General features: G+C 37.6%; 1 protein-coding gene across 5 annotated transcripts in view; it reads left to right on the plus strand.

The window, feature by feature from the left end:
• AKAP7 (A-kinase anchoring protein 7) overlaps positions 1–22375 on the plus strand; it is an 81066-nt gene extending 58691 nt beyond the window's left edge. For 2 of the 5 annotated variants that reach the window (XM_034418812.3, XM_034418817.3), the window contains one exon: positions 6036–8213. In XM_034418812.3, the coding sequence (XP_034274703.2) occupies positions 6036–6244 (209 nt within the window). In that variant the 3' untranslated portion in view covers positions 6245–8213. Of the gene's footprint in view, positions 1–6035; positions 8214–19954; positions 20136–22276 lie in introns of those variants that run through there. The other 3 variants (XR_004591701.3, XM_034418813.3, XM_087887105.1) reach the window with 3 other exon arrangements.
• The last annotated feature ends 951 nt before the right edge of the window (positions 22376–23326 follow it).

Consider the following 23326-nt stretch of genomic DNA (forward strand, 5'->3'; position numbering starts at 1 on the left):
GCACATGCATATGCATGTATATGAGAAGAGATGTGTGTGAAAGAAGAGTTCTGCATGTTTAGAATCCTGGCTGATTTGAACATGAACTTTGCAATTATAGCAACTTTGCAATATGCCACTTCTGATGGAAGTTGTTTTTCAGGGGCAAATACAGCATAGCACAATTTGGAATTGGGTGATCCTTTCTTCTTTAAATCAGCTGGTATCCTGGTGGGTGGGAGGGAGGAATTGAATGAGCTTATTATGATTCTAGTATGCTTATATCATAAAATAAATGAGTATTCTAAGCTTGTTACATGTGCTTTTAAAAAAAAGCCTAGAATTTGTATAACACAGGTTAAAGGAGGATGAGGGGAAAATGATAACAGAACCATATAGTGTTATATGCTACTTAAAGAATAGCATGAAAAATACATTTATAGCTATGATAGGCCTTCAGGTTTGAAGAAGACATACTGCTGTACATTTCATTTGTGGACACGGAGGTGGTTCTACATTCCCAATCTGGAAGCACAGAGTCTAGCACAATGGGAGCACTATAATGCCAGTGTTGTCGTAATTGTGGGTATTATTTGTGATGCTGCTCATGGTTTTCTATCAGTTTTTGATAATGCCTGTCTTGAAAGCTGGCCAACAAGTTCCATCATCATTTGTAGCTTTCTAGTTCCCTTGGTTGGGTATCACAATGATTTAGGGTTTCTTTCACAACACCTTTGTAGCAGTTGCATGGTCAACCTTGAGGTCTCTTCTCAGACTCCAGTTCACCATAGAGCAACTGACAAAGCATACATTGGTCATCCATTCTGATGACATATCCCACACTTGTCATCTGGGTTCTGATAATCAGGGACCCAATGCTAATGGACTCCATATGCCACTTAAGGTGTTTGTAGCATGAAAAATACATGCTATTTAAATTAAATACTCAACCACTGTGTAGCATTTGCACAACACATTTTTATCTTGCTTTCTCTTTTAAATGGGATGTTATGGAAGTTATTCTACTTGTTCTGAGTCTTGCACAGGAAAAGGAACATTTATAGCCTGTCTAGAATGAAGTACTAATTTTTAAACACAGTAATTGATAGTCTTGCCTTTATGCCAAATGTTAGAAATGAGGAAGGTTTTACAATAACTTTATTATTATTTATTATTTATTTATTATTTGGATTTATATGCCGTCCTATCTCCAAAAGGACTCAGGGCGGCTCACTACAATGAAACACACAAAGTCCAATCCTTCCTTTAAAAATACCCAATAAAACTATAAAAACCATTAAAATTTATTAAGTATGTACAATAAGATGCACCATGGAAGAACCACTCCGCAGTACACAAAAGTGATATACATACTGTCCCTCCCACCCTTCCCACAGACTGTTTAGCTTTCTCCATTGTGTGCTATGGAATACAGAATTCATATTAATACATGCAAACAGTATAAAAATCCTCTCAAACGTTTCTTTTTTTATAATCAAACCAAATGATAATATAATAGGATCACTTGTTTAAGTATGAACCTTATAATTTCAAACTCAATTTTGTTTTCTACTTCAGCTTCCAACATGGGCAATACAGTTGCTTGTGAAGGTTTTTGAATGATGCTTCAATTTCGTTCTAGTCTGGGGAAATAGATCAAGGTTCAGGCCACATTTTGGTTAGGTTTTGATTTATCAACCTGGTGCTATGGAATCTGCTAGTTTCTATTTCTTTGTTTCTTGACTTTAATCAAGAGAAGAGCAGATAAAATTATAAAGTTTATTGCCTTTGCAAGGACATCTACCTTCATTCTGACAGTTCTGACAATTAATCAGTGGAACAACTTGCCTCCAGAAGTTGTAATTGCTCCAACACTGGAAGTTTTAAAGAAGAGATTGGATAATCATTTGTCTGAAATGGTGTAGGGCCGTGATGGTGAACCTATGGCACGCATGCCAGAGGAGACATGCAGAGCCCTCTCTGCATGGTACGCGCACTGTCGCCCCAGGTCAGATCTCCGTGGTGTTTCTTTCATGAGCTTCTGTTTCCCTGCAAACGACGAAGCGGAAGCTCACAAAAGAAAAAGTTCTTACTTCTTGCTGCACTGCCATTGTTGGGATCCCCTGCCTCCCGCCGGCCAGCTGGTCTTCAGGTCTCTGCTGTGCATGCACACGCATGTCCACCCATTCTTGCACATTTGTGCACACCTTTCAGTATGGGCATACATGCACACACAGTTTGGGCACTCGGTGTCTAAAAGGTTAGCCATCACTGGTATAGGGTTTCCTGCCTAAGCAGGGGGTTGGACTAGAAGACCTCCACGGTCCCTTCCAACTCTGGTTATTCTATTCTATTCTATTCTATTCTATTCTATTCTATTCTATTCTATTCTATTCTATTCTATTCTATTCTATTCTATTCTATTCTTTCTCCAGTTGCAGAATGAAGTGTTATCATATGGAAGTTCCTTTAATTTTCTGCTTATAAATATTGGAAAATAGAGAAGAAAAGCTAGAAGTTTTATAATCTAAGTCAGACCAACAGACTTTGAGAAGATTAGACATATTGGTATAGATTGAGAAAAGAACAATTAGGATCTAAGTCCTATGACAGACTAAAAAACCCTTGACAATGTTTAGGGGAATGTTAATACTCTTTATGTATCTGAATGGATGCCCCATAAATGATCATGATTTTTATCCCAAAGGACAAATGGTAGAACAATGAACAATTATCAAAACTTAATCAGAGTAGAACCATTGAAGTTAGTACAATTTAAGTTACCATGAATAATTTAAATCCCACTAGGTTGAAGAGTGTGGAATTAAAATATATTGTGTGATTATATATGGAATGCAACAGTGGTGAATATACTGTTACGTTTTGACAAAATATGTTGCAATGGTTCCTGATTGCTTTACAGAAAGGATCAAACAAATCACCAATAATATATCTTTAATATATGTAAGAATAGCAATAACTTAGGTTTAATTTAAGAATCTAGGGAGAGGAAAAGAAAAATGTGATGTAGCTTTCTTTATTAGGGCATGATTATAGGATTCCCATAGGCATCTGTTTGGTCACCTTAGAAAACAAACTGCCCAATTAGATGGAACATTTGTCCAGGAGGGGAGGAAGCCACTGTGTTTTGTACAAGAGTGTCCATTAATGCTGGAAAGGATTTATTTTTTTTTTACAGTTAAAGGTGACATAGTATCCCAGAGGATGACAATAGATAAAAGATTGTAGCTTCATTGGAAGTGCTAAAATAGGACTGGATAAAACAGAAGAGGAACACAGTTCCTTTAAAGTGAAAAATAACAGCATTCAAGGCCATCCATACAAGCAATGTCATAAAAACTACTCAGTGAAAGTTTCCTAGCTATTATTACAAGTCCCAAGGCTTTCCACTGTTTCTCATCTCATTAGATTAAAAGGTCTTTCTAATGCAGTGGAAGAAGAGTAGAATGTGCCCTGTTTCTCTATTTTTAAACAATTGAAAGCAGGTGAATATTTCAGAGTTTACTCATTTTCATGAAGGATTTAAAAGATTCTAAATTTGAATAACCTAAAGTACGGATATTAAAACTATAGCTCAAGAATAACCTAAAGTACGAAAACTATGGTTCAAGCCAAAAACAATAGCTAAAGTAGGGATATGAAAACCACCGCTCACTATGTTTGGCCTGCCAGTATTCTTTAGTTATTCCTAAAGCTTGCCATAATAATGGAGCATAACTATGGAGCCTTATTTTCCTCCTTGAATGTGCATATGGGTTTTTAAGGGGGCACAGTGGTTTAAGGCATCAATTCACTTCTTAAAATTCCTGAACTAAATTAATGCTATGTGAGCAGAGAAGGGGGGCATAGATATACACCGTCCAGAGTCATTATTGAGATCGGGAACTATAGAAATCAAATAAGTAAAATAAAAGAAGAACCAGTGTTCCTGTCCTTGCTCACTATTTTTCAGAGTTGGTTTTAGATGCAAGTGACATTTTCAGTCCATTACTAATGAGTTGCTTAGGAGCAAAAAAAGCAGTTTTACTTTAAAAATGAAAGCTTAACAATAGTAAACTAGTTCCATAGCAAAATATAAATTGACTGCATTCAATAGAGCTGTATATTTATAAATTGCACTTTATAAGTGCAATTTATAAATAAGGAAAGTAGGAAAGGGTATGATTAAGCAGCAGGGCATATTATCTTTTCATTAAAAAAGAAAGCACTTCTACACTGGCAGCATTTCCATTTCTCAGTTCCTCACAAAGCAGTTTCAGATTGACCTACTATATATTTGTACTAACCTTGAAAAACCAAGAATACTATGAGTTCATCAGGAGTTAGCACTTCTGCTTCAGCTAACCAATAAGAATATGTCACCCAGCCCATGTTCTGCCCTGAGATCGATCACCATTTAACAAATATCCCTCACCTCTACTCCACAAAACAAATTGCCAGCACCATGTTTTTCATACATCCCTTTAAATAGATTCATTTGCACTTTGCAAAAGAATTTGAGTGATAGCAGTGATGGGAAGCTATATTCAAACAAGGCACGGCAATCTTTCAGTGGCTTTCTAGCATGTTGTTGATAATATCTAGCATGTTATTTGCATTTAAAAGCTCTGTGTGTTATGAAAGTGACAGAATAACAAGTCATTACTTTTTCAGATGTTATTCTCAATACTAAGACCATGATTGCATGTTGGCTGGACAAAGTGAGAAGGGAGAAGAAAAGGAGGCGTTTGGCTTCAGGATCTTATGGGTAGAGAGTAATGGGTAGCTTGAACCCAAGAGCAGTAGGTGGTGAAGCAAGGTTTCTCAGCGTCAGGAAAACCCAACATTTCATAACATTTGTAGAATTGCAAAGATTCCAAGGAAAATATTTGCCTTGCTCCAATTTCTGCCTTATATGATCATTGAGGTATGGAACTAGTCCAAGAGAGTTGCAAGTATGACTTATGAAGTATATTGGATGTAAATATGAAATAAACAGGATTTCAAACTAGGAATCTTTGGATAACATTGACTTGCCATTTCAATAGTATATCAATTTGGAAAAACATTTCATAACAAAAAAATAAGTGATTCTTCTGGAGAATAAGCTCTATGTGACTTGTGTTTCTGTTTAAAGATATTTATTATATGTTTTGTTATTACTTCTTAATTAGTCTTTCAATAGTTCCTTGTCAGGCTTTCTCATCTCAGCCACAATTTCATAACTTCAACAAGACAAATTAGTCCCGAATTGCACCAAGATTTATATTTCAAATTCCTGTAAGAAGATGATTTTCAAGGTATAAACTGAGACTTTGGGTAATTGTTGGATTAGGAATTTTCTTTGGTCAAAAGGGGTAAATGGAACAGCCATAATCCATGGAAGGAGACAGGGAAATAAGGCAGGCTGCTTTAAGATTCAGACAAAGAACTGAGGAAGAATTAAGTTCAGCCTCACTATGTAGACCAAACCAAGAAATCAACTCTACAAGAAGGCTCAAACTACAACATTTTTTATTATTGGCTATAGTAGAAGAACCTTGGGAGTTGGGCGGCATAGAAATTCGATAAATTAAATTAAACCTTGCAAATCTGTCTGTTCTTTACTCCTGCCATATTTACATATTCATGTAAATTAGGCAGGTAACTGTCTGAGTTGCTTAGGCATACCTTCTTGTTTTAGACTTAAGCTGTGTTTTTGCCCTTGTTGCTTTCGGAACAGATCTGGCCTACAGTATCTTCCTTACTGCTCATACTACATGTTTTTTTTTTCACCAAAGGAGAATATTTGTACTTAGGGTTGAATATAAACTGAGAGAAAACCCCACTCCTGACTAGCACTGATGATGTTACCTAGTTTGGGTAATGAAATGTCTCCAACAAAACAACCAGACTCGGGGAGCACCAGGTTTTTCAAGGGTTTTGGAACCAACAAAAGCAAGAACACCCTGATGAATGTGTATCCCGTGTGCTGAGGAGCTTTTCCCCAGAACTGTGTATTTGCATGCAGTTTTCCCTGCTTAGTTTCACTGATTTTTGTCTGTTGTGGTGTACAGGTGACAAAAAGGGGGCAGAGCCAGATGATGCAGAATTGCTGAGCCTCAGCAAAAAACTGGTGGAGACTGCGGTCCTCAAGGCGGTACAGCAGTATCTAGAAGAAACTCAAAACAAAAACATTCAAAATGATTGTGGGACCCCAGTGAAAACTGAGGAGGTGGCCATTGGAAATAGCAAAGAAAGCGAGAATGACATTAGTAGAAAATGACTGTTTTGGAGGCCAAAAAGGCAGGGCTATAGCACCAACATCCATGTCTCTGCTCCCTACTCTTCAGAGTTGTCCTCGCTGGCATGATGGTTATGGTTTGCTATCAGGTATCCTTTCTGAACTGAGAACACTGAGCTTTACAAGAGACAGATGCCAATGCTACTGAAAATGATTATTTAAAAAAAAAAACAACAACTACTGAACTCTGGGAAAGAAGATAAGACTGAGAGAGGAAAGGACAAGAAGGACAGAGGGATGTGATTCCCCCAAAGTGCCATCTTTCTTGTGTTCTTGACTACAGAGTTATTTCTCCATTGCTTTCTTTCTGTGTCGCCTGGAAGCAAAACGAATGGCCAAAGAAACACTACCTTGAATTTTGTTCAGCAGAACTAAATAAAATGTTTTGTTGGAGAAGAAGGCAATCTACTGTATTGAAGAGCATTCAGCACTGAAATCTTAATGCGAACCACAATTACTGTTACCTAATAGAATGTAACTGGATATTGAATCTCATATCATGCTTCATTTTTAAGTACAATTTTCACACATAAATTGTATTTGTCTCTGATTACCCTTCACAGTAAAAAAAAAAAAAATGCATTCAAGCAAAATTATGTACTTTCCGCACAATGGTGTATTTTTTGGCAATTTGTTCCATAACATTTTAATCACTATTAATTGTATACAAACATGTGTTGTTATTCTTTTTCCTTTAGGGAAGAGCCCTGAAACAGCTCTAGTAAAGGAAGCTTTGCATAGAGAATTGTTGCCCCTCTTGGTCAAAGTGAATCAGATAAGAGAACTTTTATCCAGACCATCAATTCGGATGAAAATGTACAAGGAACTGCTTCAACAAGGACAGCTTAGTTGACAGCATCTTGGAAAATGTCACTCATCCAACTGCTTTAGTGTCTTAATTTTTAACTGCAAATTATACAGATTAATTTTTAACAAAGATTACTTACATACCCGGTTTGTATTGCTTCTTTTGTAGAGGAAGAGACGTACCTGTATAGTTGAAAGTGATAGGGAAAAATATTGTATTTCCCCGAAAATAAGACCCAACCAGAAAGTAAGCCCTAGCATGATTTTTCAGGATGCTCATAATATAAGCCCTACCCCAAAATAAGCCCTAGTTAAGATCGTCAGGATGCTTTTAGTACCGTATTTTCCCAAAAAACAAGCCCTAATGGGTCTTTTGAAGCAAAAATTAATATAAGACCAGTTCTTATTTTTGGAGAAACACTGGTAGGTTATATAATACATAAGGATTCTTTTCTAAGATCCATCCTATTTGGTGAAGAGTGAGGAAATCTGACTGAGTCAGAAGAAGCCAAGTCTATTGTACTGTAAATAGGTACATCAAGGACTCTAATGCCACCAATAATTATCAGTACATGGAAATGCAGTATAATGCTGTAGTATTGATTGAGAGAAGTCATGATTTGTAATATGACTAATCTCATCCTATGCATTTTATTACTGGCATGGGGAAAGTCGGTGTGTAAAACTTAGATGCAAACTTTAATTGCTTAGAGTGTATCATTTAGTACAAACCAAAAACTTAGTTAAGGACAGGTACTGTTGTAGTGGAATTGCATGCGCTATATCACATATGAATTATATCATCTCATTACCTTTTTTTTCCTTACCATTTACCATATTGACCACACCATGTCCTCTCTTAGCCTGTGTTTATTCTGTAATAGATAATACAGTGAATTATTTCTATGGCTGTAAACTTTATAACAAAGTTCTGTTAGGTGGCTTTAAACTGTACCACTTAAGAGAACATTTTGTATTATCCCCCTGTCTTTTATCTATCTATGGTGATACTTTGGTTTTGAACTGCTTACTTTTTTAACACACCAGAATTTTAAATCTTATGTACAGATTCTGACATACAATTTTTGCTATTGTTTACATGCAAAACAAGACGGTTTAAAATGTTTTAATATTTATTGTAAAATTGCAGCAGGTCATTTATTTCATCACTTGTTACGAGTATACTAATTTTAAAAACGGGGAAAAAAATTCAATAGCTTTTGTGAATATAATTTCTGAAATTTGAAAAGGGCTAAAAGGGTGGGTGGGTGGGAGGGTAAGACCCATCACATTAATGTTTATACAAAGTGCATTTTCTGAATGCAGGCTTGTGCTTCCAGTAGATACATAAACAGTGTGTGGTATGCTAGTCTCTGTCTTCTACCTCTGCCGGCAAATGCTGAAACAAGGAAGTGGATTTCTTCGAATGCCTTAATGGTTCTTCTAATTCTCTTGCTGTTATTCTTTAAATTCAGTTTGCTGGATACTCATTGTTGCTTCTTCCAAGTCCATTCAGAGAGGAACATTTCATACTTAAACTAATTAAATTTAGGACTGCTGCTGCTGCTGCTGAAGTTTATATGGAATCTGACTTTGTAATAGTAGATGTGGGGTTCAATACCAAGATTTACATCTCCAGGATCAGAGGTGGTATTCAGCAGGTTCTGACCAGTTATGGAGAACCGGTAGCGGAAACTTTGAGTAGTTCGGAGAACCGGTAAATACCACCTCTGACTGGCCCCGCCCCCATCTATTCTCTGCCTCTCGAGTCCTAGCTGATCGGGAGGAAATGGGGATTTTACAGTATCCTTCCCCTGCCATGCCCACCAAGCCATGCCATGCCCACAGAAACAGTAGTAGAAAATTGAATCCCACCACTGTCCAGGATATCAGTAATCCAGAAACTGAATACAGATATACCATGGCCTGAATGTTCTGAAGAGAACGCTACCTTTATGACTTCACATAAACCTGGGAAAGTAAAACCAGAGAGTAAGATCTAATCCATCATGCAGATTGACTACAGAAAGAGAAAAAGGAAAAATGAGTGTTGTGCTTACATGTCCCAATGCAGATAGGATTTCAGCATTACAGGTAGTCCTCGACTTAGCGACCACAATAAAGCCCGAAATTTCGGTTGCTAAGTGAAACATTTGTGAAGTGAGTTTTGCGCCATTTGACGATCTGTCTTGCCACAATTGTTAAAGTGAATCACTGCAGTTGTTAATTTAGTAACACGATTGTTAGGTGAATCTGGTTTCCCCATCGACTTTGCTTGACAGAAGGTTGTAAAAGTGGTCACATGACACCGCAACCGTCATAAATAAGAACCAGTTGCCAAGCATCTGAATTTTGATCGCGTGACTAAAGGGATGCTGCAGTGTTGTCAGGGTGAAAAATGGCCACAAGTCCCTTTTTTCAGCACCGTTGTAACTTTGAACGGTCACTAAATGAACTGTTTTAAGTCGAGGACTACCTGTATTGGGGAAGTTTAGGAAGGTAAGCTTCAACTGGGTATGTAGTTAATAGGGGGAAGATTAAAATTAATGATAGATAATTAGCTAGCATGTTTATGAAGATGTGTTTCCTTGCATTTCTTTCAGCTGCAATATTGTCCAGTCTTGTTAGATTCACAGGAACCAATAAGAAGCAATGTTTCTAAGAAAGGATAAGCTTATACATTTTGAAAACAGCGACTTTTTCATCTAATTACTTAGTTCAATGTCAAATATATTTTATAAGTGCGATGTTTTCCCTGTTTCCAAAGCCAAGATTTTAAATAGGTTTAAAAAAAAAAAACCCTGCTTGATTTGGCATTAGAAAGAACCAGGATCTTTGCTGCGCTCAGTTGACATGATCCCAAGGGTAAAATGCCTGGACAAATAAGCTTGATAGTTAGAATAAAAGTTTGTGTGTTTTACCTTGATGCCATAAGTGACAACCAAAGCCAAAATGTAAATACACATATAATAAATCCTTTTATTGCACAGGCTTGGGAACACAAGAGCTCAGCAGAACAAATGCCAACAATCTCATTTCACTGTCAGCCCTGTCCGCTTATTTCTCAGACAATTTGAGTTACTCCACTTAATCACAATAGAGCAGAATCCATGAGAATCTGTACGAGCAACACTCCATCAGTCTGCTGTCTGAGTGCCACAGAGAGGCTTTTCATTACGTCTTCTGTGTATAGTGCACATATTTCTCCCCTTCCAAATCCTTTTGCTATCACTCCTTTGCTGAGAGAAAGGAGGCAAAGCCATATTCTCCATTTGAACTGTACTCTGGATAGCTTGCTAGGCAGGAAGATCGATGGATACATTCTTGGCATGCTGCTTTTGTTGCATGCCAGTAATTATGCTGGTCTTTGACAATAATAAAGATTTGACTTGATTTGCATGCCAGTAAAAAAAAAAAACGGGCGTACAACAAATGACACTTCCTTGGGATGGTGGGTTTTTTTGTTTGTTTTTTTTTGCAACTTTCTATATGTGATGGTGTGACCCAGTTGAATACAGGAAGTCCTTGACTTGCGACCACAATTGGACTCAACATTTATGCAGCTGAGTGAATTTTGCCCCGTTTTGCAACCTTTCTTGCCACAGCTATTAAGTGAATCACTGCAGGTGTTATTAAATGTGAATCTGGCTTCCCCATTGACCTTGCTTGTCAGAAGGTCGCCAGAGATGATCGCATGACTCTGGGACATTGTAACCCTCATAAATATGAGTCAGTGAATTGTGATCTCGGGGATGACGATGCTGCAAACAGTTGTAAGTGTGAAAAACGGGCATAAATCACTTTTTTTCAATGAGGTAACTTTGGTCACTAAATGAACTGTTGTAAGTTGAGGACTACCTGCAATCCTCTCAGAAGAAAATGGGCAACCTCTTTAAACTGAAGGGAAAATGTACTAACTAAGCACTTACTTCTTGGAAGCCTCAGTTGCGGGTGGGGGTGCTATCAGATGGGAGGGGGAGAGTCCTGTGCTGTCAATCAGAATATATTGTTCAGTGATCCTGGCTTTGCTTCTTTTCTTAATCAAGAATATTGTCTTGCTTTCATATTGGCAGTACTGGATTCCACTTGCCATAACATTTTGTGAAGGAGACAAATAGGCTTTATTAAAAGAAAGAAAAGGCCTAGTCTGGAAGCATTCTTAATTCTAGACCTAAATCATTTCCTCAAATTGTTCAGTCCAGCGTTGAACGTGCCTGCAATATTAAAGCAAACACACTTTATTCTGTATTCTGCTTTTGTTGGCACATTGGATTTCCCCATGCATGATAGTGTTATTCTTATATAAATCCTGTTTGATAAATCTAATTCTGGGCCAATTTAACTATAATAGCCTATGTTGATTACATTGCTATCATAACAAGTATAATAGGCTGAACTGATCAGAGAACCTAAAACTAAACCCTGAAATATTTGGTTTATACCCGTGTTCAGGTATGCTTCAGGTTGAGTTACAGTTGGATTTGTAACATTACAAAACATGGGGAAAATGTAACAACTTAGTGTCATATAGAGATGAATCTTTCCATCAAATTGTCCTTTGATTTCTAAAAGGCACTATGTCATTCAAACATGAATGTTTCATGAAATGTCTGTGTTTATAACCGGGCTCGTTAAAAAAGCCATTTGGTCATCTAATTTCTGTGAAAGACCTAATAGCATAGTGGTTTGGCTCCAGTATTCTTTTGATCAAAATATAAAAAAACCCAAATCTCATTTATATTCTTCCCATGTTAAATGTCTTCCTAATGAGAACATTTGTACTACAGGGAAACTGATTCTGCAGAGGCTAAAATGTACTTTCACATCCAAACAATAATTAGAAGCTTGCTGAGGATTTCGAAAAAATAAAATAAAGCATTACTAAAAAGTATCTGCAATGAAGAAAGCAGACTATTACAGGAATAATAAACTCAAATGTTCCTCTTATACATTTTTTCCTATCTTCCATTAGTCCTTGGATTCAATAAAGCAATTATTACATGTCTTTGCCAACATTCTGAATGTTTGGAGAGCATATTGATACATATTATGTATGTAATGTTAATACTTGAAAACCATAATTACATTTTGTTCGTCTCTAAAAATTAAGCTAAAATTTAAAAAATTAAAATCCTTGGAAAAATGAATCTAATATTACACTTAAAGCTTTTAATTTCAGGGCGTTCAACTATAATTTTATTCCATGTGGTATATATGTGATTATACTAACTGATTCACGTGGTTGGCCCATTGCTTTTTTCCATGTCAAACTGCATATAGAAGACTTTAAAAAACCTCTGAATATATCTACCTACCCACCCATCCCCACACATAAATCATTAGTGAAAAGGATGTCCTTAATGTAATTCGTTTGTTTGCAGTCTAAAGTTATATATCAAAGGTTGCTATTTTTATGTTCCAATTCAATTCACATATGAATGCTTGAACGCCATAATTAAATGTATTTCTGCCTGCAGTTTCTGGTCTCTTGAGATATTGTTAAAATTGCTCAAGTTAATATTCGACCTGTATATACCCAACATGCTATTCTTTTGCAAATATTGTAACCAACATTATGGAAAGTAGGGGGAAATAAAGAATGAGAAGCAATGAGCAATAATATTAAATGCAAGAGATGAGAAAAAGAAATGTACCAAATCTAGTTTACACCAAAAACATTCACTAACGTCTCCATGTTCTAGCAAACCAAGCTTTTTTTCCATAAGTGCTGCTAATTCATATACTTTACATTTCTCACTGTTTGAGGTTGTCATCAACTCCATCTAGCCATGACTTTTTCAATTTATGCTTTCCTCTTGACCCAGTGACTGTACAATCATATGCTGTATGTATATGACTATGCAAAAGAGACTACAACCTAGACCAAAAAGGAACAAAATGAGCCAAACACCCAGATCAGCATATATTAACTCCAAGGTTAACATCCAACCAGCAATTAAATAAATAATAACCCAATCAAGAAACTGCCAAAGAAGCCAACAGCAAACAGACCAATTAAAGAATCTCTTAAGACTACCACCACTGACAGGCAAGCCACTAAAACAGGGGTATCAAACTCAATTTCATTGAGAGTCTCATTTGTTTGACCTCGGGGGCCCGGTGTGGGCATGGCCAGGGTGGGCATGGCCAGCTCAACATCACTCGTGCCAGGCACCTGCCAAGCGCTCTGCCAGCAAAAACAGGCTCCTGAGCTCGATTTTTTGCTGCGACGTCTTCCTGCAACTCCCTGCCAGCGAAAATGGAGCTTGGGAGGACTGCACGCAGCCCTCCCAAGCTCTGTTTTCACTGGCAGAGGCACTTCACTGTTTCCAGGGTGGCCCCATGGGCTGGATCATCCCTGCACTAGAATATAAACTGCACTAGAATATAATTTGAACTCCTTACTAGCACTGATGATGTTATCTAGTTTGGGTAATGAAACGTCTGCAAGAAAACAAGCGAGCTCAGAGAGCACCAAGGACCCTTCATATACTGTATTTATTTAAGATTTAGTCTTTATTCATACTCTGTATATGATCCAACTTTAGTAAGCTGCTTTCAAACTGGCCACTCACTTTTGGATTCAGTCCACACCCAATCAGTCCACTCATCCTTGACTCTATCTCTTCTTGTTTTATCATCACATTTCTTATGTTACATGTTCCCACTGCATGTCAACTTTTATGTTTTTTCCTACCTTCCCCAAGTTTTATTTCCATGTAAATAAGCTATAGCAATTTAAACTTATTTTAAATAAGTTTTAGTACTTATTTAAGTACTAAATAGTACTTAAATAGTTAGTACTTACTTATGTAGTACTAACAAATATTAGTACTACATTCTATCATTATTTTTCCAGCAGCATTTACAGTTAAATCCTCTCCATCTATTCCAGCTTTAATAAACATTTTACAAAGATACACACATTTATCTAATGTTTCACCACTGATGTGTAGTTTATAAGCATTCTCTCAATTTTCCTTATCAAACCTTGACATTTCAGGCATTAATTTTTTAGATCTGTGCTCTTTATTGCACCATACAATTGAATATATACTTCGAGATGTCACCTCCATTCACCTGCATGTCTACACATTTATGCCTTTAACACACTTTGAACATCACAGGTATTTTATGTGTTTAGTCTTAAATATATTTCATAGCAAAAATACATGATGCACCCTTACTTCCTGCTAGTATGGAATTATTCACTAACCAATTTATTCTTGTACATGTTTTTGCTCCATTTTATACCATTCTTAATGAATTCTACAACCAATTTTGAGTTATTCAAAATATTTTGCCACTTTCTCTAAATTACAACTTTCTCACATTAATGCATTTGTCTACCAGCAACAATTTGAATTGCACATCTCTTTCCAGTATAAAAATGTTTCATTTCCCAAACTGTCCTAATTGTTATTCCATATCCTGTCTATTGGATAAATGTACTTTACAAATGGATCCACCTGAACGATTTGCATTTATTATCATTAGCTTTCCCTTTATTTTTATTTGATTACAACATGTGCCATTAAGTTGGGGTCAACTCTTAGTGAACACACAGATTTTCTCTGTGACAATCTTTCCCAAGCCTGGTCTTTCAGTTCTTCAACAGTACATCCATCATCACTGTAACTGAGTTACTCCACCCTGATACTGGTCACCCTCTTTCCTTTCACCTTTCTCAGTATCAGATTTTTCCAGAGAGCTAAGTTTTTTCATAATGTGACCAAAGTAGGACAATCTGGTCATTTGTTCTTCTTTCCTTTGTATAAGAGAATTATAACAGCATATTCCATCTTCCTGCAATTTTTTTAAAAAGATGCCACCTCATATACCAATCATTACTGGATTGTAGCTGTTGATAGTTCCAACATCAACTCCTTTTTTTCAATATTCCTTACCATTGAGGCCTTTCCATCAACCCCATTATACTTCTCAAATAAATCAAATGTTCATGGATGAACTTTCTGTATCAATTCATCTGCTACACCAGCAAGCTGTGGACTTCTTTGTTTAGTAAGCTACTAGAGACCTATAGTTAAAGAGATTCTTGGTTTAAGCTGAACTTTGTGTTGGTGAATATATCTTTGTTGACCTTATAAACAATCCATTTTCGCAAAACTACTCCAAGAACAGAAGAGTATTGTCTAACTTCAGGAACAGTAGAAATCTTAGAGTCTTCACTGCTGGCTTCCAACTGGAACTCAGCAACCACAGGTTATTTTCACAAAAGCCTTAATATTTCTAGGTAAACATTTGTGTAGGATGGTGCCTCTATCTGATTAGTCAGTAGTTACCATGGAGAAATGAAAGTCATTTTGTGAACAACAGGAATAAAACCTTTATGACCCTTCACTCTTGCTTTCAGAGTTAGAAAAAAAGCAAACTGTTGCTTGTGTATCTAAAAGAGTTGTGATTGTGACCCAAAAAAAGTAGATGAAGCAAACATTAATTATGTTGTCCAATTTATAGAAGAGGGACTTTTTGCCATCAGGTAATCTCTGTACAGTATTTTATACATATAGTGAATAAAAGTATTAGCAAAAAAGAAATCGGCATGCCCTCGCTAATAGTTTGTTTTCCGTGTGGGGAAGGACTTCGAGTTGGAGGAATGTGGTTATGAGAGGTTGTGGGCTTTATTTTATTAGAAACAGGTTTTATGTTGCTGTTTTCTATTTTAGGAGGGAAACACTTCAATAAAAATATTGTGGCAAACCAGCACATTCTTTGCAGTTAATTCTGCTATTAGAAAGCCAACCCCACCCCACCCCCAGATCTTAGCTCACACCTCACCTTATTTAGATTTAATTTAATTTAATTAAGAGCTGTGGTGACACAGTGGTTAGAGTGCAGTATTGCGGGCTGATTCTGCCCACTGCCAGGAGTTTGATCCTGACCAGCTCAAGGTTGACTCAACCTTCCATCTTTCTGAGGTCAGTAAAATGTGGACCCAGATAGTTGGGGGCAATCTACTGACTCTGTAAAATGCTTAGAGAGTGTTGTAAAGCACTACATATAGCGGTATATAAGTCTAAGTGCTATTGTTATTGCTATTAATTACAGACACTTGAATTCCCTTCCATGGGATAGAAAATTGAACTATTCCCCTTTTATTAATAGCCAGTTGCATGGGAGCTTTTCTAGTTTGATTTTTTTTTAAGTTTACTACCCAACCCTTTTTTGTGTCCTATATTTGCTAATGATACCTCCTACTTGTGCTTTATCATCTTTACTCCTGAAAATTTTCCAGTCACGCCAGCCATATGTCACTTAGATAAGTCTTCATCAATATTCCTTTATTTTTTGAGCTGCTTTCTCAGTACAGTTTTAACCACACCCATACCAAAGGTGTTCAGTGGTCACTCATTAATAAATAGATCCCTGGCTCTATTTCCTATTCCTATTCTTAGAGCATGATCAGATATAATTTATTGTTATCCTTACAAGAGCATAAAGGTCACACATAGCATTTGTATTTATCTGGGAAGCCCATTCCACGAGTGTAGAAAGTCTGAGGTGCAGTTTTAAAAATAAAATAGGTGCACTTTTATTTACAGTTCTCCAATTCTATGAAAATCAAAGATAATCAAATTTCCTCCTTATAATTAGTTTCTTTTTATGGTTTAAAGTAAAGGTATAGGTTCCCTTTGCACATATGTGCTAGTCGTTCCTGACTCTAGGGGGCAGTGCTCATCTCCATTTCAAAGCCGAAGAGCTAGCACTGTCCGAAGATGTCTCTGTGGTCACGTGGCCGGAATGACTCAACGCCAAAGGAGCATGGAATGCTGTTACCTTCCCACCAAAGGTGGTCCCTATTTTTCTACTTGCTTTCAAACTGCTAAGTTGACAGAAGCTGGGACAAGTAATGGGAGTGCATCCCGTTACGCGGCACTAGGAATTCGAACTGCTGAACTGCCGACCTTTCGATCGACAAGCTCAGCGTCTTAGCCACTGAGCCACCATGTCCCTTTTAATGATTTAGATACATGTATAGCTAAAGGAACCGGCTTTGTAACTGACAAAGTTCCACAATACTGTTAACTTTAGGATTAGAGAAAACCTTTCAAGCAGCTGCTTTCGCGCATATGCACAGATTCTTATGTAATTTCTCACACAGAATTTTCTTCTAAGGAGGACATTATGGGCTTTGTAATAAGTTGTCGATGACTCTTAATGGCCGTATAAATAGTTTTTCTCCATGCTGATCTGTCCCTATCTTGGTCGTCCGGTGCATGCATCAAAGCAGTCATCACCATTCATTCTCTTTCTTTCCATCTTTCCAGAGCCTTCTCTAGAGAAAGAAAATCAAAATACCTAGAAAATAAAAATGACAGCTTGAATGTCCCTCGCCACAGACACCCACATGTTCAGAACAACAAGTAGTGGTTGGTTTTTTCCCCCAACAGTAGGAGATAGTGGGGAGGAGGGTAAGCAGACACAGGAATGTACCAATCGTTGCCCTAAATGATTGAATCATCTAAATATTTGTCCTAATGTGTATTCTGGGTAGCAATATAGTTTGTCCCTGAAGAATGGTAAAGGATAAAGCTTTCTACATAAATCTGCTTTCCTCCTGATTGAAGAATGAGAGTACCACATGTTTCCATGGCCATGAAGTGGCCAAAGTGAAGCATGAATTTAGTGCAGACTATTTATTTATTTATCTATTTGATTGATTTGTGTGCTGCCCATCTTGTCTGGAGGCACTTGTTCACCTAAGCAAGGAAAGCAAACAGATTTTTTTGTGTGTGTGAGACTGACTCAGAGGATTAAGATCAAATTTATTGATAAGATTGCTTCGGGGGATCTAGGTAGCAGAACTTAAACTGTAGGAGAAGGGTAGCTGATGCAAGAATTTCCTACAGGAAAGTAAGAAAAAAGCCATCTCCGAGCATTATGGAGCTCTAATGTTACAAATGACAAAAATGTTATGATTTTGGCTGCATCGCAGCTGAACTGTATGAGGAATAAGAGGAGAGGCATAAATGCCATACCTCAAGAGACCTGAAGCTGTCTAGCAGAGACTGTTGAATTAAAAGTTAGTTATTTCATGCATCAGCAGATTCATCCAAGGGAAGGAATGTAAAAATCAGGACCACGAATTTTATGACTTGTAAGGACAAGACATTTTATTGCATCTGTCTTTGGAGAATCTCTTCTAGTTGCATGACAGCCTTTCATCAGAACAGAAAACTAATATTAATGGTATTCTTTTTTTCAGCATTGCAACTGGAAGCACATGATAAGAATAGAAAATATTTACTTTTAGGGCAAACCTAATTTGGCATGGATATCTATGTATTCCTTCCTCCACTTCCTCTTAGTAAAAAGCCTGCATTTGCATCCTATTCCTGATGCTGATTCTCATCTCCAGATGAAAGAACCAGGATGTGTAGCTTTTTTCCCATGGTGAAAAGGAATGTGAGCAGGGCAATTTTAAGAGTTTTCTTTCTTTCATTAGGGAACATTTGTGTATACTTTTTCGCCACTCAGATGGGCAGAGTGCCAAATTTGTGTTTGGTTTTAATATGCAAGATCAAACTGCGTGGCACTTTCAGACCTACTTCACACAATATGGCTATTGCGGTTTGTTTGTTTTTGTTTTCGTTTGCTATGTGAATGAAAGCTTTGTGGTTATTAACCACATTTATTGGCTTGTTATTTTGGGTGAACTCAGACAAATGTAGTAAACCGTTTGTCTCTAAGGCTGCTTCCAGTTGTTTCTTAAGCCAATTTCAGATATGGAATGCATCTGCAATGAGCCAGAAAGGACAGAAAGACAAAAGGAAAAGTGATCCATACTAGACAATGAGCCTATCAAAAAGTGAGGATCTGCTCATAATTTATTCAATAAGACTTATATTAAAGTAAGCCCTAATATATTGTGCAAGTTAACATTTATTTTTTAATGGAGCATAGTTAAATAGTCATATAAACCAAGCCTCAGTTTATATGAAGAAAGGATGTTAGTGCCATATCCTGAATCAGGATACTTAAGCTCAATATTCTCTACAGTGACTGCAGATCTTTCAGTGTCCCATTTCAAATTTCTCTGAACTTGGATGAATCATGAACCTTCTGCAGGAAGCACTGAGCTGCAGAATGTTTATCCTCCCTCCAAATAGATGGTCACTTATCAGGAACAATCTTCAAGCTGAAAGGAGGCACCCCACTGCAAAGCAGAAGTTGGCCTCATCTGAAAAATGGACCCTGCTATGACATCTCTGCACAGATAATGATAGTCAAATAGCACTAGCAATAGCACTTAGACTTATATACCGCTTTACGCTGCTTTACAGCCCTCTCTAAGCGGGTTTAGTAATCCATAATCAGTATGGATTCAGACAGCAGAGTGACTCAGCCCAGCAGAAGGAAGCCAAAGCAAAACTGGAATCTTACAACATTATGCTCCAGTCAAGCGTCCTTCCTCTAGAAGAGTATTTTGGAATCACAGATGTTTTCAGTCATTTATTTCTGCCTCCAACTACCTCATTTAAAATGGTGTGCATGGCTTTTTGAAACACAATTTTGGAATTACTATTCTGAAATGCTTTTGTTAACAACATACAGCAATGCACGATGGCATGAAAGGAAACCCGCTGTGGTTGTCATGGTACCACATATTTCAAAATTCAGATTATTGCTGTACAGAAAGATTTCAGGCATATATTTGGCCTTCGGTTAATTGAATACACAAGCGAAGTATATTGTATAGAGTCAGTTGTCCAGTTACAATGTTTTGCTGCTGGTAAGTTGCTCAGTTGGGGCCTAACAAAACTCCTTATGTTATTTCAAACCAAGCTGTTCTGGATAGTGAAACTTGGAAATATAGGAAGTTGTCTTGGAGACCATCTGTATATCCAAACTTCCTCCAACCAGGTGCCCTCGGGATGCATGCAACTACCACTTCTCCAATTGCGAGCCAGCCTGGAGTTCTGATCCAACCTATCTGAAAGTTCCCCAAGTTCAGAAAGACTGTCCATGAACAAGTGCCCCCCAGATATGTGCACCTCCCTTGATGACACTTGGAATTGGTAAGATCACACTTGGAATACTTCATCTAGTTTTGGTCACCACAGTGTAAAAAAAGATGTTGAGATTTTGGAAAGAATGTGAAGAAAAGCAACGAACATGATTAGGGGGCTAAAGGCTGAAACATGTGAAGAACAAATGCAGGTGTGTCTAGTCTAGTGAAAACAAGGACTAGGGGAGACATGATAGCAGTGTTCTAATATTTGAGGGATTGGCACAAAGAAGAGGAGCACCTGAAGGGCAGGACAAGGAATACTGGATGGAAACTAGTCAAGGAGAAAACCAACCTAGAACTAAGGAGAAATTTCCTGACAGTGAGAACAATTAATCAGTAGAACTTGACCAGTGGGTTGCCTTCAGAAGTGGTGGGTCCTCCTCCTCCATCACTGGAGGTTTTTAAGAAGCCATTCATCCAAAATGATATAGGATCTCCTGCTTGAGCAGGAAGTTGGACTAGAAGACCTCCAAGGTTTCCTCCAATTCTGTTATTTAATTCTTTGCTTTCTCAGCAATAGCCGTATTGTCTACAAATTCTGGACATTGAAGCCCACACATCTGGAAGGCACCGAAGTTAAAAAAGATTGATTTAGTTCATCATTTGTGGAGCAACTGCCTTGAATGATGATTTCAGTAGCCGAGTGGGCTTCTTGTCTAAATTGTGCAAAAACAGCAGAAATCTTTTCTGGCATTTCAAATAGTTACACATGTATTAAACAAGTTTTCCTATCACAGTTGTCATCTTGGCTAGAAACTCTGGGATTAGCACAAAATGCAATATGTGTTTGCTGAATGGTGGTATACTCAACCAAACCTAAACACAAACATTTCAAAGTGTTCATGTCCATAACGTGTCCTTTTTGTCACTTATGTTCAAGTTGTGGCAATGTTTTTGATCAATTTAAAACTAACAATTGTCATTATTAGCACAAAACACACACAAAGAAAAATGATTTCTCTTTCTAATGAACAGCTCTAAAAGAGCACAGATAATGCTTTATTCAAGTTAGTACAAGGGGAAGAGACCTGAATAAAAGAGGCATTGAATGATACTTTATGGGTAATACTTTCACCATTCAAGTTAGTATAAAAGGACTGAATAAAAAGGAGTTGAATAAAAGTAGATAAGTAGATAAAACAAAATGTAGCTTGCAAACTTTTGTTAAGACTCCTGTAAGACTAAAACTGATCAGTGGAGACAGACAGGGAAGTGAAGGAATGATAGTTTGGGATGTGAAACATCATTACAAAAATATGAAGGCATTGATCATGAGGCTGAGGGATTGCTAAACACAGTGGGTAAAAGAAGATAAAATATTTATAGATTCCTTAATTTCAATAAAAATATCACAAGAAGAACAGAGAAAGGAGACATTTAGATATAAAAAGAAAATCTCACAATCTTTAACAGGAGAGCAAAAGAAGTGATAGACCAGAGGCATCGTGGGCTGCTATTAATCTATTAATACTTCAGTGATCATTTCCATATACGCGCTGAATGAATTAACTATTTAGGTACTCTTTATGACATTTCTCAAACAATTTCATTAAATATGAATACACAGGTTTCTTTGGATGTTGATAGAGGTCTTTATCAGGGGTGGGTTCTACTTACCTTCTACTACCGGTTTAAAGCGGGACCGCGTGTACGCGCTTGCTTCGCACGCACACGTTTTTCTGCGCATGTGCAGAAGCGTTTTGATGATGTCGGGGTCAGTGGGCAGATCCTCCTGCCAGTTTTACTACCGGTTCTATAGATCCGATGAGAACCGGGGTCAACCCACCACTAGTCTTTATGCTGCGCTCTTTGCAGTAGGGCGAATACATTGCAAGATGTATTAAATCAATCATTTGTCAAAATCGTGCTTCATGAACTCAAACATATGCCTGCTTTTGCTGGCTTGCATTCTGTTCAATGTCATTATAGGCCAGGGGCTTTCAGCCTGGAAACACACATCATTTTTTTTTTCCTGACACTCAAGTATTTTACAGCATTGCATGGCTCACTGGTTCACAGCACCTTCTGTTGCCATTTACTCTGTATAAATAGCATCAAGTCTATCAGGGAGCAATATCCGCTAACTGTAGGCCTTGAATAATTTCCTGATATATTATACCTTTCATTAAATACTGAACCTGGCTACTATTTTCTGTTCAACATATTGCAATCAGGAATGAATCATACGTGAAATGCAAAATGAGTTTGGAATCACCTGGTGCAACTGGGCAATAAAAGAAAGAAAAGTGTAGACGGATTTTATTCCATTAACAGAGGGGTGCTCTGCAGAAATCAGCAGGTAAGTCATTTTGTCACTGACTAAAGAGGACTCCTGGGAATTTTTATTAAAGGGTTAGCAATAGGAGGGCAGGCTTAATGTTTTTACCATACTATGTAGCATTAATGAAAATGTTTAGAACTGTCTAAATAAGACATCACTGGAATACAAAGTAGGCTGTGATATGGTTGGTAAAGGAAGAAATAGTATATGGGGGCTGTGTATGTTTTGAAAATGAATGAAAAGCACTTCAGAGCTCATGGATCTCTTCCAAAGCATGCTTAGCTTTGATACACACACACACACACACACACACACACTCTTATACTAGACACAGTTTGAAAATGTTGCCACCAACATTCTTAACAACTGTTACTAACCTAACCTATAGTGATTCACTTAACAACTGTGGCAAGAAAGGTTGTAAGAAATGGGGCAAGCTCACAATAATTCTCACTTAGCAACAGAAATTTGGGGTTCATTTGTGGCCATAAGTTGAAGACTACCTGTATTATATTATAACAGAGCTCCCCAACTCCCCAGTTGGGCCATTTGGAACTGAGCTACAAAAGTGGGGAGTGCGCACATGCGCTCATCCCTACTTGCACGAGCAGTAAGCAAGCAGGTACATTTCCCCATCACTTGTGTGGAACCATCCCTCTCTCCCTTCCCCACTGGGTCCCACTGGGGGGGAGAGGTGGTTAGGGGCTCATTGAAATAACCTCCTATGTTCCTCTCATTTCAGAACACCATCTTCGGTTGAAGGGGTAGGGAGCAGCCTGTCAGCCCTGGAGGCCATCTTTTTCTTTGGATCTTCAAGGCTGTCACACTTAGTGCTGTGGGAATGTGGGAGGGGGGTAATATGGAGTGGGTAGAGATATATAGCCATAACAACATTCTTTTGTCTGGGAATCAAGGACGTTCAGCCTGCACCTGGAGAGGTGTG

This window comes from Pantherophis guttatus, chromosome 1, assembly GCF_059756535.1.
Source record: "Pantherophis guttatus breed Tessera chromosome 1, ASM5975653v1, whole genome shotgun sequence".
In the NCBI taxonomy this organism is placed as follows: Eukaryota; Metazoa; Chordata; class Lepidosauria; order Squamata; family Colubridae; genus Pantherophis; species Pantherophis guttatus.